The sequence below is a fragment of the Chamaea fasciata genome, unplaced genomic scaffold (genome assembly GCF_029207755.1).
Source record: "Chamaea fasciata isolate MVZ Bird 193981 ecotype frontalis unplaced genomic scaffold, bChaFas1.0.hap1 SCAF_5, whole genome shotgun sequence".
Taxonomy (NCBI): domain Eukaryota; kingdom Metazoa; phylum Chordata; class Aves; order Passeriformes; family Sylviidae; genus Chamaea; species Chamaea fasciata.
The window spans coordinates 24,518,503-24,534,426 of record NW_027094090.1 but is presented as its reverse complement, the minus strand read 5'-3'; the positions used below and the strand labels follow the sequence as shown (position 1 = coordinate 24,534,426).

Sequence of the window (15,924 nt, the reverse complement as noted above, 5' to 3'; positions counted from 1 at the left end):
ACAGTATGGGATATGGTTTATATTAAAACAATAGTGCATAAAACTAGTCTTGATTTCCAGAAGGAGTTTTAGAGATGTAGGCTTAGTGAGACAGTGCTATACTTTCTGGGGCAGTTGTCAGTAGGTGTACTCAAGGGCTGAGTGATACAGTACCTAAAAATGAGAGTCATGGCGTGATTGACAGAATATTTATTCTTCAGAATAGTTCGTCAGAAAGGTACATGAAAAAATTTCCTTTCCTCTGTATTTAGTACATCCTTGCCAGTCTGCGTGTCTTCATACAGATTTTACTTCACATACCTTTCTCATGGTTTTTCCTCTGATATTTTTGCAGGTGTGCTACTGCTTATATTCTCTTAGCTGAAGAGGAAGCTACAACCATTGTAGAAGCAGAGAAGCTGTTCAAACAGGCTCTGAAAGCTGGAGAGGGCTGTTACAGGCGCAGTCAGCAGCTACAGCACCATGGTGCCCAATATGAAGCCCAACACAGTAAGTTTTTAGGAGGGACAGAACTTCCAAAGAGTTCTTTGGATTTAGGATTTTGGTGTTTGTTTTTTTTTGTTTTCCCTCTAAGAACTGTGCACTCAATGTTTGACATTGGTTGGGATATGGCCCTAGAGCCAGACTATTCTGTTTTAGTGTTTTTGCTCGATTCTGTTGCTGAGCTGTCAATGCTCAGATCATGGATGTGCCTTCTTTTTTGTCATGGCAGAAAATACTTAAGCATTTACTTAACAGAAAAGAAAAGGTATCAGAACCAAAGAGATATGACATTCAGAAAAAGCTGAACACTCTTTAAGGAAGTTGCCTTTAGCCATTTTGTAAACCCGGGCTCATGTTGTGAAAATGCAGTATAGTGTGGTGGAAACAGGAGTGAAGCGTTGCTTTGCCTGCTCTTTCCATCACCTCTGGGGGTAATTGCTTACACTGTGTTGTTCTGTGTAAAAGTTAATGAGACCATTAACCAGTGGGACATTTGAAGTTAGTTGCATTTATTAAGAAAGGTCACAGAAACATAAAATTTAACAACTGGCATAATAAAGTGCTTTAATTGAAAGTCTAGATTTTTATTACTTTTTTAAAAATTTTGAATAAGCAGATTTATCTGCTGTGCTATTTATTAGATTCTCCTTAAATCTAAGAAAATACATTCACTGACAGTAAATTACCAAAAAGATAATAAAGCAAACAGTCAAGGTTATTTCTAGACTGCAGTGGATATCTTAGGCAAAAATAGCACAAATTAATTACATAAATACAAGCACTAGCATACTTTCAGGCATCTTCAGGTTTCTCAGGACCTGATTTCACACCCTCTGGCTACTTTACATAATTTGAAGATTACTGATAAAAATTGTACATAGAAGAATTGTCTGTGATCCCTGGTTTCAAAAGTGTATGCAAGTCTATACCTGAAAATCCAAGGTTTCATAAAGCTGGGGGTAGTATTTTAAACATTTTTCTGTTGTAAAATCATATTTAGGATGATCTGTTCGTTTTTGGTGAAAGTAAAAATGTAGAGCAGCTGAGCCCTTGAAGCAATTTTTGGGCTCTGTCAGGCTTATGGTTGTCTGTGAAACCTTAGTTTGTGCACTCAATCCATCCTGAGTGCAACAATGCTGTGAAAAGTACACAATAATTAGTTAGCAAGCCATGTCACAATGTTTTTATCCAAGGTAACCTGGGAAAGTTTGTGCAGGGAGATACAGGTATGGTATTTCTGTAACCTGTGTGTGCTAGGTGGTTACTGTCATCCTCAGATTTGACACCCTGAACCTTCAGTACTGCAGCGGGGGAAGTAACCCATTGAATCGGAAAACTAAGTGCATTGTCACAGAGCCGGGAGGTTGAAAAGTGACTGCCGGCTCTGACCACATCATCTGGGGGGACTTCAGATCATCCCACTCATCTGTACCACACTGTCTCCCCTTGAAAATGTCAGTGTGCACCCACAGAAATTAGAGAATCTCCAGCCTCAGATGTTGCCCTGGACACAGGGGCTTCACACAGAATTCTTTTGATTATATGCTGGACTTCTGCATGGTTTGCAAAGGTGGAGAGGAGGGACTGTGGAGGAGGGACATGTGTTGCAGTTCCATGGCTCTGAGAAGTCTTGCATCCCTAATCTGGTCTTCAGAGTTAATTATGGGGTGAAGAGTGGGCATTTTATCTTTTAAAAGTGAAATACACTGTAATCTCTTGCACAACAACATCTTGTTCCATGTTTCTGTTTATTCATGTGCTCTACCTCCTTCATATAATATTTTGTTAGACCATAAAGAGTAAATAAAGTTGAGTACCCAACTTGCCCTCTTTCAAAAGGTGATAGTTTATAGAAAGCAAGGCAAATTTTATTTTTAAGGTTGCTCGTGTTAGGCATCCCAAGTCATTAGTAACCTCAGAGAATTTTGGCCTGAAAACTTAACTTGATTTCATAGTAAGTGGATGTCGTTTGACCATTCCTGCTCAAAATCCTGAAAAGAAGCTTAAACTGAAATGTATACTTCATAGCACACTACATAAACGTGTTTAAACAGATGTAACTGATAAATTGTGTATTAAATAGATAGGAATCAATAAAAAGAGATAAGGAACCAGATAATACAGAATAAAGCTAAAGAAATTCTACTCTCCTTATTTATATTTTCCTCTAAAGTAAGTTCTTTCAACCTGCTCCTTAATCTGTTTGAAAATTTTAATCACAGCTTTAAAACCGTTTGTAGGTACTTGGAATGTTTTCAGCACACATATTGTTCTTATTATGAAAGGCTTGAAAATGTTCAGAATAGGCTAAAAATCTTTACAGACCACATGCTATACACAAAGATAATTTGTAGCAGGTGTCTTACATTTTCATGATTCAGTAATTTTATAGATGATTATCTGTCCGCTCATTTCCTGTTCGTCCAGAAGTATTTTAAGAGTTTGCATTTGGAGCAAATGAGAAATGAAAGGAGTAAGAATTCTCCAAGAGAATAATTAAAACTGCTGTTTAGTTTCTGTCATCTTCGCTGTTAGGGAATCTTCTGACACACAGGACTATCATATCTGAAATATGTTAATTTTCCATCTGTAATTAGTGGTGTGAGGAATTTGAAGATGATAATTGGGTAATGAGTAAAGGCTGTAAACAGAAACTTCAGAGTATACTTTTCTTCTGATCATTAAGAAAAAGATTGTTAGGAGGACGAGGATTTGCTTTAATACTTCTCGTTGACAAGCATGTACATCACTGTACCTTCAGATCTGGTTACATTTCACCAGTGCAAGGCCAACCCAAGAGTATTTACTTATACCACTGTATATCTGGATTATTTCCACTGGTTTCAGTGCTATTATGCCACATCTAAATCTTCAGAATTTGTTAACGTTTTATTAAAATTCTTGTGAAAGTATTGATGGCAGCAAATAAGAAAACAGTTGAAAGCAAACTGTTTCCTTTTGTGTTGGAATACTAAATGAACCTTTGTTTTATCATTTTTATCTTAATGCTATTTCTTTTTCCTCTTTTACAGGAAGGGATACCAATGTGTTAGTATATATTAAAAGAAGACTGGCAATGTGTGCAAGAAAGCTGGGGAGGACCAGGGAAGCAGTGAAAATGATGAGAGATGTGAGTTTGAACTTTTTTCGCATGTGGTATTTACATAATAGTAGTACAGAAATGCTACATTTTCTTGCAAGTTAGCAGCCATTCCTGCTTCATTCAGCATTGCTGGAAGTTCTTTTGAGTGTGTAATGTGCACAAAGATCACTAACTGAAGTGATTATTTATTTATAAGGTTATGAAGGCAGCATCAAATACCAGATGGGTGGTTACCCATGCAGACTGAGTTCCCCATCCTGGTACATGTGCAACGAAGTGCAGTCTTTAATTATTTGATCATGAAGTTAGTAATATTTTTTTTTTCTGAGCTATGTGATGAATGCTGCTAACTTCATAAGTGGATCTTAAGTGTTCTGTTTTCTCCTTAAAAGCTTCAGTTTGGCTCTGTGCATTGTTTGCATGACACTGTGCGGCTCTGAGGACAGTGCTATTTATTCATGCAAAACCTATCACTGAAAAGTGAATCCCCAAGTAATGAACCTGTAATTAACTGAACTCCCTCTGAGATGGGGGCTGACTGCATTCTGTCTTTGTAGGCAAGGGAGCTACCGGTGGTAGTTACAAGTCAGTAAGCCACAAAGCTACAGACTTGAAACACTGAACAGGAGTTATTTTGGAGGTGGCAGAAGGGGCAGCTGTTCACATTAGGCAATGTACATGTTTCAAGTATCTAAAATGCTAAAGTTAAGACATAGCAGTGAATGCCCAGCATTTCTTTAAATGATGTTTCCAGGATGCAGATTAGGAACACAGTTCTTAATCTGCATGAGGTGACATACCACCTGAGCTAGCAAGTCTGTGACAGAAGGAGGAATAGAGCCCTACAGCTCTGGGCAGATGATGGTAAAACTACCTCCCAGTTTCCTTTCTTTCTTACACTTCATATTGCAGCTCCCACAGAAAAATGGAAGAGATGAATCCAGCAAGATCCATATTTCTGAAAATTAAGGATGCAGGTGTTAAATTTTAAATGCACTAAATAGAATCCCAGATTGGAATGAAGCACCTGTAGAGTGTGCTTTAGGCAGCTCAGATGAATGGTCCAGGAACTTGCCTAATGAAAAGGGAAATTCTTGTTACATGTCAGTGGGAATTTCAATGTAAAAAGCAAAGTGACTCTCTGGTGCTGAACATCAGGAGCAGTAGGGCAAGTGTGTTTGCCATCTTGGAATCCAGGACTTGAATCCATCTTCTCCTGCAACTGGAGCGCTTACGAGTATTTTTTGAAAACTTTGAGCAGAGTTCACCATAATAATGCAGGTTCTCATCCTAAATATCTACAGATGGCAAGTGGTGAGTAACTTTGTTTTCTGACTTTTGCTGAGGCTCTTCAGGCACACAACTCTCAATCTTCAGAATCACTAGAATCCCAGACAGAGGTGTTGAAAAAGAGCTTGTCAAAAAAACAGCCATTGTACAGCTAGGAGTGTGAGACAGAGGGATGAAGAAGAAGGACCTGGTTTAGCAGTCTTCTGGTCAGCTGGGAGAACGTTGATTTCAAAAACATTGTTTTCAGGCCAGCCAGCTCCACTGATTCTTCATGAATTTTGTTACACAAGCACTGTGGGACAAATACTGAAATGTTTTTGGGAAAGACATTGGAATTTTAAGTTCTGGCATTAATACACAAGAAAAATAAAATTTTGAATTTCCCATTCAAATATCACACATCGTAATTATGGCAAATTCTGGAGCTTACTATGGGCTGCTGAACGTGTTCTGTGATTTGTAGATAGGACTCTGGGGAACGGATACTCTGTGAAGCATTCTTCTGCTGATGTCAATATGTATGGATAGTTGTCTGTGCAGAACACTTGGTTTGGGGACTTGGGTGCTCTGTCTAGTCCTAGATCTCTTATGCAAGGTGAGAAACAGAGCTTTGAGTAGTGAATGACTTATTCTTTCACTAGAGATAAAATTATCTAAAATTTATAAGCAAAACAGAAAATGGTTGAAATTAAGTACAACGTGGATCTTGAGAGGCAGCAATAACAGGGAGACCCAGAGTCCTCAGTTATTGGACACTTGGAAGAACAGAAAACATTCTTCAACAGGAATGTTTCGTTAAAATGAAAGGACTGGAAGCAAGACAAAGGAGGTATAAAGATGGAATTTCATCTTAGAGAGTTTCAACTCAGATCAATGCATTCTGTGTTTTCCCACATACAGACACTGAGCCAAACCCTCAGAACTGAATTTAGATGCCTCTGGAGCTCTTCATTTTAAGCAAGCAAAGCTGAGAATTAGCAAGTCTCTAGATGAAACACTAAAGCAGCAGTAACTCCAGGTCACAGCTCCAGTACACTGGGAGCAAGATTAAGGTCAAGTCAGCTTTGCAGCTGCTTTCTTAGACTGGCTTGGAGCTACTTATTTCTGATGAATGCATATCCTCCATTTCTTCATAGAAGACATAAGTAGTACACGTATGGAGTGGTTTGAAGAACGTTAATCTGTCATTGAATGTTTCTTTGTGATTGATGAGGAAGGAGATTAATTTATTCATCCCAAAAAGAATACAAAGAGTGTGTTGGCTGGGGGCTGCTGAATCTAACATCAGGGAACAGAGGGCGGAGGCCCTGTTTGTGTTTGGAAGATTGAAAACAGGTTTCTCAAGACATGGAACATGATGGAAATGAAGTGTTAAGAGGTTCATGACACCATCTGGGAAATATGATTGGGATGTAGTGAGTCTTTGCCACTTCGAAAAAATAAAATTTTTGAGAGTGTTTAATTTATTGCATACATGAGGCCATCTTGAGGACATTACTGATGGATTAGATTGTCTTCCTTGGATTTTGTGTAAGAAAAGACTGAGATTCTACTTAAAGCACCTTAATGGAACGGAAATGAGCTGTTGGTGACTTAAATAAGAGTTTGATTTTATGGTTATATACACTGCTGATAGGAAAATCATATTTCTTAATATTATATTGAAAGTATTTAAAGCCAGGGACTTTTTTTAAAACTGATTTTAAAAACTGTTTAAAATCAAGGGTGCTTTAATTTTAAAAAACTGAGTAGGAATTTCTGTTGCTTCTGTGATTGATTTTGAGACAGTATATTTTTTTTTTGCTGGCTTTGCTGCTTGAATGTAATTCATTCAGTTGAGTTGAATTAATGAGAAATACAAACCTGCAGTTTCCATGGAAGCATGTAATAGAGTCATACATAGGTGTTGCTTTTGCTTGTATTTCTGATGATAATTATTTACTATATTTTGCTATAGAAACCAGCAGCTGTCACTATTTGTATATATTGAGTTAACTTGTGATCTCATTTTGATTAGTGTATTGTTGGAATAACTCCAATGTAGTCAACAGAATTATTCCAGTTTTATTATCGTTTATACGGAGCATGATATGGTCTGTGAGGGAACTAGATTGCTTTTACTCTCCCCAAGGAGAAAGTCTACAGTGCTCGTTGTTTTATTTGTTGTGCTGATTATGTTAGGAGGATTTTAAGTAGTTGGTTCTAAATTATGTTGGAGAATTTAGTATGTGCAGAGGCAAAAGGCCATGGTGGTGTCTGTGAGTAATCTTCAGTATCCCTTCACATTGAATCTTCCTTGTAGACAATGTTGCAAGCCAGTAGTGGTGATAAGCAAGGGTGGCCTTTTGTGCTACCTGCTTTCCATCTGCTCTTTTCAGATTCCCTCACCATTACAGTGGAAGAAAACAGGAATGTGCTAGGTTTGCATTTTGTGTTTTTCATTGATTGAAACCAGAGAGGATGTGGAGGGTATGCAAAGGCACTTCCCTCTCTGCTTTGTGGGCAGCTGAATTAGTGACTGCACCACTGAATTTAGAAGCAAGCCAGCACAGTAATTTTTCTTAACTGGGTCACTGGAGTATCCAGATGAAAATGGTACCATGCAAGAAAATGAATTGTCAAATTAATTGGATCTTCTTGGGATTGTTCTGCAGAACATTTGGTGGAACAAGCTTTAATTGAAGGGAGATACATGTTTATGAGAGAAGGGTGGCTGGCAAAAGGTATGCTAGTAGAAGTTCTTAATTGCTTCCTCCTTCAGAGAAAAGATGAAAGAAACTCATTCGAGAGTGTATTTATCTCCTGCCCCATGGGCATGCATTCCCTTGAAGATTGCTTTGTGTTCTTATTAAGTATATATTTCTGAGACACAGTGGAATCGCAGCTTGCTCTATGCTCAGCAACTTTGTTCAGAATAGAGTGAGGCTTAGGGAGAGAAGAGGGTCGCCAGGTCCTTAAATCTTCCTTAAGTTTGGAGAAGCATAGAAAGAAAAACACTTTTTCAGGGTCAGAAAAGTGTATTTTCTAGTATCAATCATATATACTGAGAAATTACTCTTCAGATCACAATAAAGGACCTAGAAGTCTGCTTCTCCATATTTAGCTCTGAGAACCTTGCTGAGGATACTTCAGTTGAGTGTGTTTGTGCGCTCGTCTTAGTAGTCACCTGCAGTCACTAAATGCATATCTTATGCCACAGAGTTCACCTAAGCAACTTGTGTTATCAAGAGTGCTGCATGCTTATCCACTGGCTGCATGAAAAATTCTGTAAACAGCTGGGCTGCCCGAAGCATCTGAAATAGTTTGAGAGGTTTTGTCTCTTGAAGGGTTTGAGAGGGTACTCAACCACACTAAATCAATTTTAATTATATGGGTAGGCTGGGTTTTTATCTTCTTCTGATTGGTTGCTGGTACGATAGTTCTGCAAATCTAGCATATTTTCTTGGCAACTTCTTTTGTTAGCTTTGAATAAGGATTTCTATTCAATATTCTGTTGAATTCTGTATTCTTGTGTGTGTTGCTGATTACTTCTTGAGTAAGACAAATACATAGCCAGAACAGTGTTCTGCACCTCAAATTATCCAGTTTTGTAAAACAAAGAGAGTACTTATTCCTAATAAAGATGTTATGATCACTAGCAAATTAACAGCACGATTCCTGCAGCTACTTGCATCGACAGCTACTGTCTGTCTCTCCCAAAGGCTTCTGTGCTTGAGGCAAGGATTAGTGAGTCAGACTCTTTGGCTTGTGTTGCACACGTCAGGTTAGGCAGGATGCTCTGCCTTGAGTGGGATTCTAGTTTTATTAACATCCGCAGCAGTTGTTTAAAGTGCCAATTTTTAAAATTTGAGGGGAGAGTACCTAGTTCAATGGGACCAAGTCTTACCTCATAGATTTTACTAATTTACTACTATACTTTTCCATATATTTTGCTACTCTTGTGTATAGTGATATTTGCCAGTCTCCACCGCATAGTGGTATCTTCAGTTAATTGTTCTTCTGATACACAAGCACTGCAGTAATGGCAAGTGATAAATGCTGATTTTAACATTTTCATATCTCTGTATATTCAATGACTGTTTGGTCACAGATTCACATGGTATGTTAAGTGGGTAGAGCGAGTTGGAATATCCCTCGTTTCAGTGGGCTCTTAAAAGGGAGACTGCTGTGATTCTCCTAGTGATGTTTATCCCTTCCTTTATCTTCACATGACTCAGACCACTCACTTTTAGTCATGACTGTGATTCTGCCCAGAACTCTGAAAAGCTAGAGATTTGGTGACTACTACATAAACTGACCATGTATGTTTCTCATATCAATTACAGGTTTCCAGCATTGCCTTTTAAGATAGAATATAGTCAGTCCCATAGTCTTGATGGGAACTCTGGTAACTGGACTCTTTTTTGTCCACCATCTTGCATCACTCCATATTCAGAGACTTGTATAGTACTTTAATTATGGTCTTCCATCTATCTCCCTGGAATCTCCTAGCTCAGTTTTGAGCTCCTAGATTATTTCACTTAAAAATCCACTTCTAAAAAGACATCAGTTTCTCAGTTTCTGAAAAAAGTAATTAGAGATGTTCTTTCAAGGATTAATTCTGCTTCTGTCTACTGCTTTTGCCACATCTTAGTAGCCACTTTTACTTTCAGGGAGAATTAGATGTATTTAATATGAATTTTCATGAGCAGGTTGTTTCTAGCAGAAGGTGTCCCTGCCCTCAGCAGGGGAGTTTGAACTAGATAGATAATCTGTAAGGTCCTTTCTAACCCAGAACATTCTGTGAATCTGTGATGCAAATAAAGAATTTTTATTCTGAGCAGGACTATGAGTAATGACTTTATTTTCATGCTCTATAAAGTTACTAATATTTGATGTAAAAAACATTATTATAATTTAGCACTATTACTAGTTTTATATAATGTGATTATTTAGTAGGAAGTATAAAATCTGGAACAACTTGTGCTCTTCTGGGTTCATGCCACATCTGTCTTGAAAATTAGTTTTATTCCTGAAATACATGCATTTTTACAGCATAGTCCAAATAACAGCATTTTCATAATTGTATTCTTTAAAGAACTTGTCATACTCTAAAGATTTTAATCCCTCAATTAAGAGAGAACAAAAAGGTTGCATGTTCTAACATATTTCCTTAGAGTTTGCATATTTAGGAACATAGTTTTCACTTCATTTACTCGTTGTTAATCCTACACTGAAGAGAAGTCATATTTTCTCTGAATATTATGCAGCAGTAGGTCAAAATTCAAATTTAAAATGGAATGTTGGCAAATTATAAACCCATGCCATCCCAGAGTTAGCGTAAACTCGATCTGGGTTCTCTTCTGACACTCTGAAATTGTCAAATTTCCTGAATTCCACATATGAGGAAAATAGAAGGATCCTACTGCTAATCATTTCCAAGCTTCAAAAGAATAGGATCTGACAGATTCGGTTTCTTAGCTGCTCTTCTCTCTGAGCTGTGAAAGAGTAACTGTAGAGCTGCTTTCAAACAAAATAGTGATTATTTACTGAAAGGAATGCAGCACGTAGAGGAATTAATGAATTGACAGAATCCTACTTTTGCTATAGTTAAGCAGAACTTTAATTCAGGTAGGTTCAGTGTATTTTAGATAATTTTCCAACTCCAAGAGCTATGATGTGTTTGCATCACATGAATCACAGTCACAATGAGACAGTGGTGGAGTAAGTTGCACTTTTAGGACCAGGAGTTAGACTGATTTTTATGCATCTGACCTTGTTAAGAGAGCCCTTTTGTGTGCTGACTTTAGTCTGCTGATAGTGTTTCTGCTCTTCTGTCTTTGCCAGGAGAGTTGGCCAGGAGAACAACTTAAGAATTAGTGTATCTAATTAGACATCAGAAGGTCAACGTGGAGTGACATGTTGCAAATGCCTTAAGCCCAGGGGGAGCTTCGGTCAGAGCTTAGACGTCTGAAAGGTCATCTGCAGACCATGAAGCCCACAGAAATGGAGGCTTCTGTTTTTCTACTCAGAAATGGCTTGGAGTTTTACCTTCCCTGCCTTGTTCAGTGAACACATTTCGTGTCATACACCATAAAGCAGTTTATGCAAAACACTTGTGAAAATGCCAGTGCTATCCATACTGTGTGTTTGGTCTTTCAGTTTTGGTGGACCCTTCACGTGAAAGGTGGCAGCCTCAGTCATTCTTTTTTTAGGAGACAGAGTTTTCCATTTCAGGTACTCACTGCAGGAACATACGCGTTAGGAATGAAGGTTGTAACAGTTTCACTGTTTGCGTTGCATTTCCCTTGTTTTCATGTTGTTTCTTTGAGATAAATTCCCACTTCCTTTTTATGAACGCATTAAGTTGAATGCATTGATCAGACAAATGTTACTGTTTGTGGAGTATATAGAAGTACAAGCAGCAATGAATGATTACATGCCCTGCCCATAACATTTGTGACCATGCATGCAACCATCGTGCAAATGGAGAGTAAATGTGTCGACAGCAGGTTATGTACAACCTATTATTCATTTGTCCACCTTTGTATTCCCTTGAGTCCTGGGGTCTAGTTATAGGCATAAGCTGCAGGTTATAATGGGTTTCTCCACAAATAATGTTTCTTGGTTAATTGTTTCATGATGTTAATGTTGTCACAGGGAGAATAATGGATGCAGACATTAAAGCTACATTCCTTGAAAATGTTTAAAAATTAAGATCTAAATGAAAATGGCAATAACTGAAATACTGTCAGTTAAGGAATCTTCTTCAATGAATTTCCTTTGGGAGATAAAACTTGTTCCTCATCCAACAAATCAGATGTGGATTTCTTTGTATCATAAGGCATTTTTTCCTATCATCATTTTTTTCATATCGAGCACAGAATCAGTGAACCTACACCCTGTAATGTGAATTGAAGTGAGTCTGAGAACAGGGTGCTTCTGGGACTAGTGCTCAGATATGGTCATGTTGTGTCAGACTTACTTACAGAATTTTTTCTGCAAATTTATATTCCCAAAATATATTTATCTAAAAAATTAAAACTGAATTATCTGCAATAGCTACCTTTTCTTTATATTTGCAGTATACCTAATTACTCTTTCAAAGAAAAGCAACTCCACTTTCTACATCTGTACCCATTTTCCCCCAGACACGGAGAGGGATTGAAGAGAATGTGCAATAACCCAGCTCCACGTCTGACTTTGATAGCTAGGGCGTATTTTGACCAATACAAGTTCGAAGTAAATTCTGTGTGAACATAGATTTGGTATGATATGTTCCACAGCCATTTGAATATCCTCATGTTGTAAGGAGGGAATACATTTATAGCCATGTGGTGTTTGTTTCCACACAGCGTGAAAACGAGTTTAGCTCAATGGTACATTTCTTTTTAATGACAGCCAAGAAACCAGCTTACAGGAATTTTACAATGGCATTTTTTGTCCTAAGTAGTGTACATGTGAAATGGTGTAGTAGCTCTGTGGCTCAGGAAATCTTGAGTACTGAATTTGATGGCTGTCTCTTGAGGTCCGAAGGTTTGGAGAAACATGATAGCAGTCTTCATCCTTTCTTCAAGTGCAGTGCTTGCCACTCAAAAGTACTTCTCAGGTTACAGTAAAGAAGTAAAAATAATTAAAATTTATAAGCCAAATGATTTGGCAAATACTGTTCTGTAACCTTGCAGAAAATAAACCATTGGGTGCAAAGGGATGTCTGTGCCTCTTAAACCGGAGGCCAGATTAGAGCTCAATGAGGCACAGATCTGGGGAACTCCAGGGTGTGTTTTTCAACTTGTGTTTCAGAATAATGTGCCCATCTTTACATCTCTGTGTGGAGTATGAGCCAGCTCCCCCTCCATCTGCTGGGGAGGGGAGCAAGCTCAGTCTGCTCCCCATTGCTCCTCAGCATGACCCAGTATGTGGCCTGCCCTGACCAGTCTACACCAGACCTTTGTGGCAGTTTTTTTCTTTCCCAGTGTTTGCTTTCACTATGAGACCTGAAAGATGACCTGTCATAATATTCTTCCATCCAAGTGGCTTTACTTTCTGGCAAGTTTCTCAGTAAACAAGTTTTTACTGTGACTGGAAATTATTTGCAGTGAGAACTAGAAATTCTACATCCAGATATGACAGAGAAATGAGTTCATGTCTTCTTTTTCTTTTTTTTAATAGCAAATATACTGTCATTTATGCACAGTCAGTGTTCACATAGCTGAGTGGTCACTTTAGAGTTGTTTTATTTTTGAGGCTACAATGTTAACTGAGTTCAGTATTCCTGGGTTGGACTTCCTAGCGCTCGACCTTTCCCAGATGAAACCTTTATTAACACTTTTCAGTTTGGAGGCCTGGCAGTCCAGACAGTGACCTTTACTCCTCTGCTGTCTGAGACAGGCTTTATCACTCTGACAGAACCTAATTAAAATAGCAAAAAAAATAATCAGTGAGTGATGTCAGTGAGAGGCAGAGAACCAGAGTAAAGGCTTTTACTGGCCAGACTACTTCTATAACTAGCTGCAGCTCTTCCCTTTTCTTCACTGATGGAGGGAGCGTTATTTTGCCAGCCGTTATTCATTCTCAATGAGCAGAGATAATCTTTCTTAATCCCTTAGAGGGGTTTCTTTGCAAGATGTTCATTCTGAACTTTAAATCACATTTATGTAGAGCCAGATTCTGTCATGCTCTTTCCTGCCAAATAGTAGCTTCCTCTCTTAAAAATCCAGTTGTGAGTAAGGACAGGAATGAAGAAAAGTAAACTTAACGATGGATCTTTAACTAATGAATCCAACTGTGTGAATTTTCACCTGCAGTCACTTCTTTTCACAAACAATGACTTAAACTTTTTATTTTATTCTCAAACCCTTTCACTTAACCTACATGAGCATCAAGACCCCAGGATCTGTGGTCTTTTTTTTTTTTTTTTAATGGGGGAGAAAAGCTTTCAAACTATGCAGTTTTGTTTCTCTTTTTCACAGGTTCAGCTCCTGACAATGAAACTGGGAGGTTATGGCCATCCCCATGCCATTAACATGAAAAATTCAGTGACCTCTTTCAGCTGTTCTCTCAGTGATCCTGACTCTCACCAGAAATTTATATAATCAATTAAACAAAATACTGCCATTCTTGCTTTCATCTTCTAAGAATCCTCAAACTGCAGCAAAGTCAGTGCTATTCCAGGCAGAGAAATTTAGAGTCCTAAGGTCAGAATAGTTCTTCATTAGCTTATATCAAACCATTTCACAAGAAGAAATTCTCTGTGCTTTTCTTCTCTGTTTACCTGTTAAGGTCTCTTTCTTAACAGAATGAAGAACCTCCGGTGCATTACCTGTTTCTCATTTTTTTAAGTTTTTGGTGAATATCCATCCCTCTTGTTTCAATCCTTTTTTCTTTTACCTTATTTGTTTGTGAGACTGAGGTTTGCTGGTTCCCATCAGTTTTGCTGTTTACATCTTGAAAAGTAGGTGTATTAAGTGTCAGAGTTTTCAGATCTGGCTTATTATTTTCAAATAGAGCAAGGCTGATCTTGAATCATATTCTTTACTTGGTGTGTTACAGTGTTTCTGTTCTCATAAACCCTATCAGAGAGATTGTAAATTTTAGTATTTCCCTGCAAGTTTCTGAGAAGCATTGGTAATATCAGCTACCCCAGTTTTTCACTGTCAGGGGCCTTTTCGTGCTGAATCTACGTCACAAAAGCAGTTAAACAGCCATGAAGGGGACACAAGGAAGCAAGGATCTTTTAACACTTCAGTTCTTTAGAGAGTCACTCTGACAATAAAAAATATTGTTTAATCAATTCTGCAGTAAAAAACATGGATGCTTCTTATAAGTGTGACTTGCAAAAAGAGGTGCAATTGAGTATCAGCTTCAGCCATTTGAATCTATGCAGATACTGAAACTGAGGATATCTAAATACAATTCTCTCAATGGCTTAGTTCATAAAGTAAAGGCACTTGCATGTGATAAGGTTAGATTATTTTAACTCTGTATTTCATGCAGTTTGTCATGCAAGATGTATTCCGTAGTTATGGTGTTTGATTTGCATAAGCTTTACCTTTTCTATTGCTACTGTCTTTTCTCTTCTCTTCCCTTCTCCCTCTCCTTCTCCTCCCCCTCCCTCTTCTCCTTCTCCTTCTCATTTTTTTATGTTGGCCACAATTGCAGTTGTGTTCTAAAGTATTTACAATTATAAATCCTGATGTTACATGCTTGATAATGTGGTTGCATATATGTAAGCTTCTCTCATTTTATGTTATAGTGGTTTTTCAATGTATTTTCTGTTTTTCCCACTAATATACCAGGGAGATGCTGGATTACATATTACTGATACACTGGAGCTGCACTGGTGAAAATTCTTTCCCAGAACAATAACTCTTTTTCACTTTGAAAAAGCCTGTTCATTGAAGGAGGGTTATGTGTTCAGATAGCTGGGTTGTTGGATTTGACTAATTACATCTTATTACACGCATGTCTTGACAAGAACCTAGCCTAGGATCGATTATAAGCTCAGAAATTTATGAGATAATAGTGAACTCTGGGAAAGAACTAAGAGCAAGGGGAGTTTTAATGTGGTGTTGTCTATTTCAGTGCATTTTGAACAAGAAACTCTTCTCCATTTTAATCATCTAACCCTTTCATATGTTATTGATTGTAGTTGATGAAGGAGTTTCCCCTGCTCAGCATGTTCAACATCCATGAAAACCTGCTAGAGGCTTTGTTGGAACTGCAAGCATATGCAGATGTCCAGGCAGTCTTAGCAAAGTATGATGGTAAGTTCAAATATGAATTTGTATTTTCTCTAGATGATACACACAGAAGAAATGTATTTAAGTCAAACTCCTAAAATTTAAGAAACACTGTAATTAAATTGATAGGCATGAGCTTCATACATGCTCTTAAACAATACTTTATCCAAAGATTAAATACTGTGCATTTTTTTCTGCCAACCCATGCTTAAATCAGTGTACAGGGTAATGGCACTCACTAGCAGCTCCCCTGTGCTTTGTTTTCTCTTGATGTTTAAAGAATGACTGTTTAGGTTCTGCAGAATTTTTATTGCATGCTATTCAAAC

The 15,924-nt window shown here is 37.9% G+C and overlaps 1 protein-coding gene across 3 annotated transcripts in view; it reads left to right on the top strand.

Annotated features, from left to right (window-relative positions):
* Nucleotides 1-15,924, top strand: part of ST7 (suppression of tumorigenicity 7) — a 139,968-nt gene that overhangs the window by 93,125 nt on the left and 30,919 nt on the right. For all 3 annotated transcript variants that reach the window (XM_066183046.1, XM_066183047.1, XM_066183048.1), the window contains 3 exons: nucleotides 335-489; nucleotides 3,516-3,613; nucleotides 15,507-15,621. In XM_066183046.1, the coding sequence (XP_066039143.1) occupies nucleotides 335-489; nucleotides 3,516-3,613; nucleotides 15,507-15,621 (368 nt within the window). The remainder of the gene's footprint in view (nucleotides 1-334; nucleotides 490-3,515; nucleotides 3,614-15,506; nucleotides 15,622-15,924) is intronic.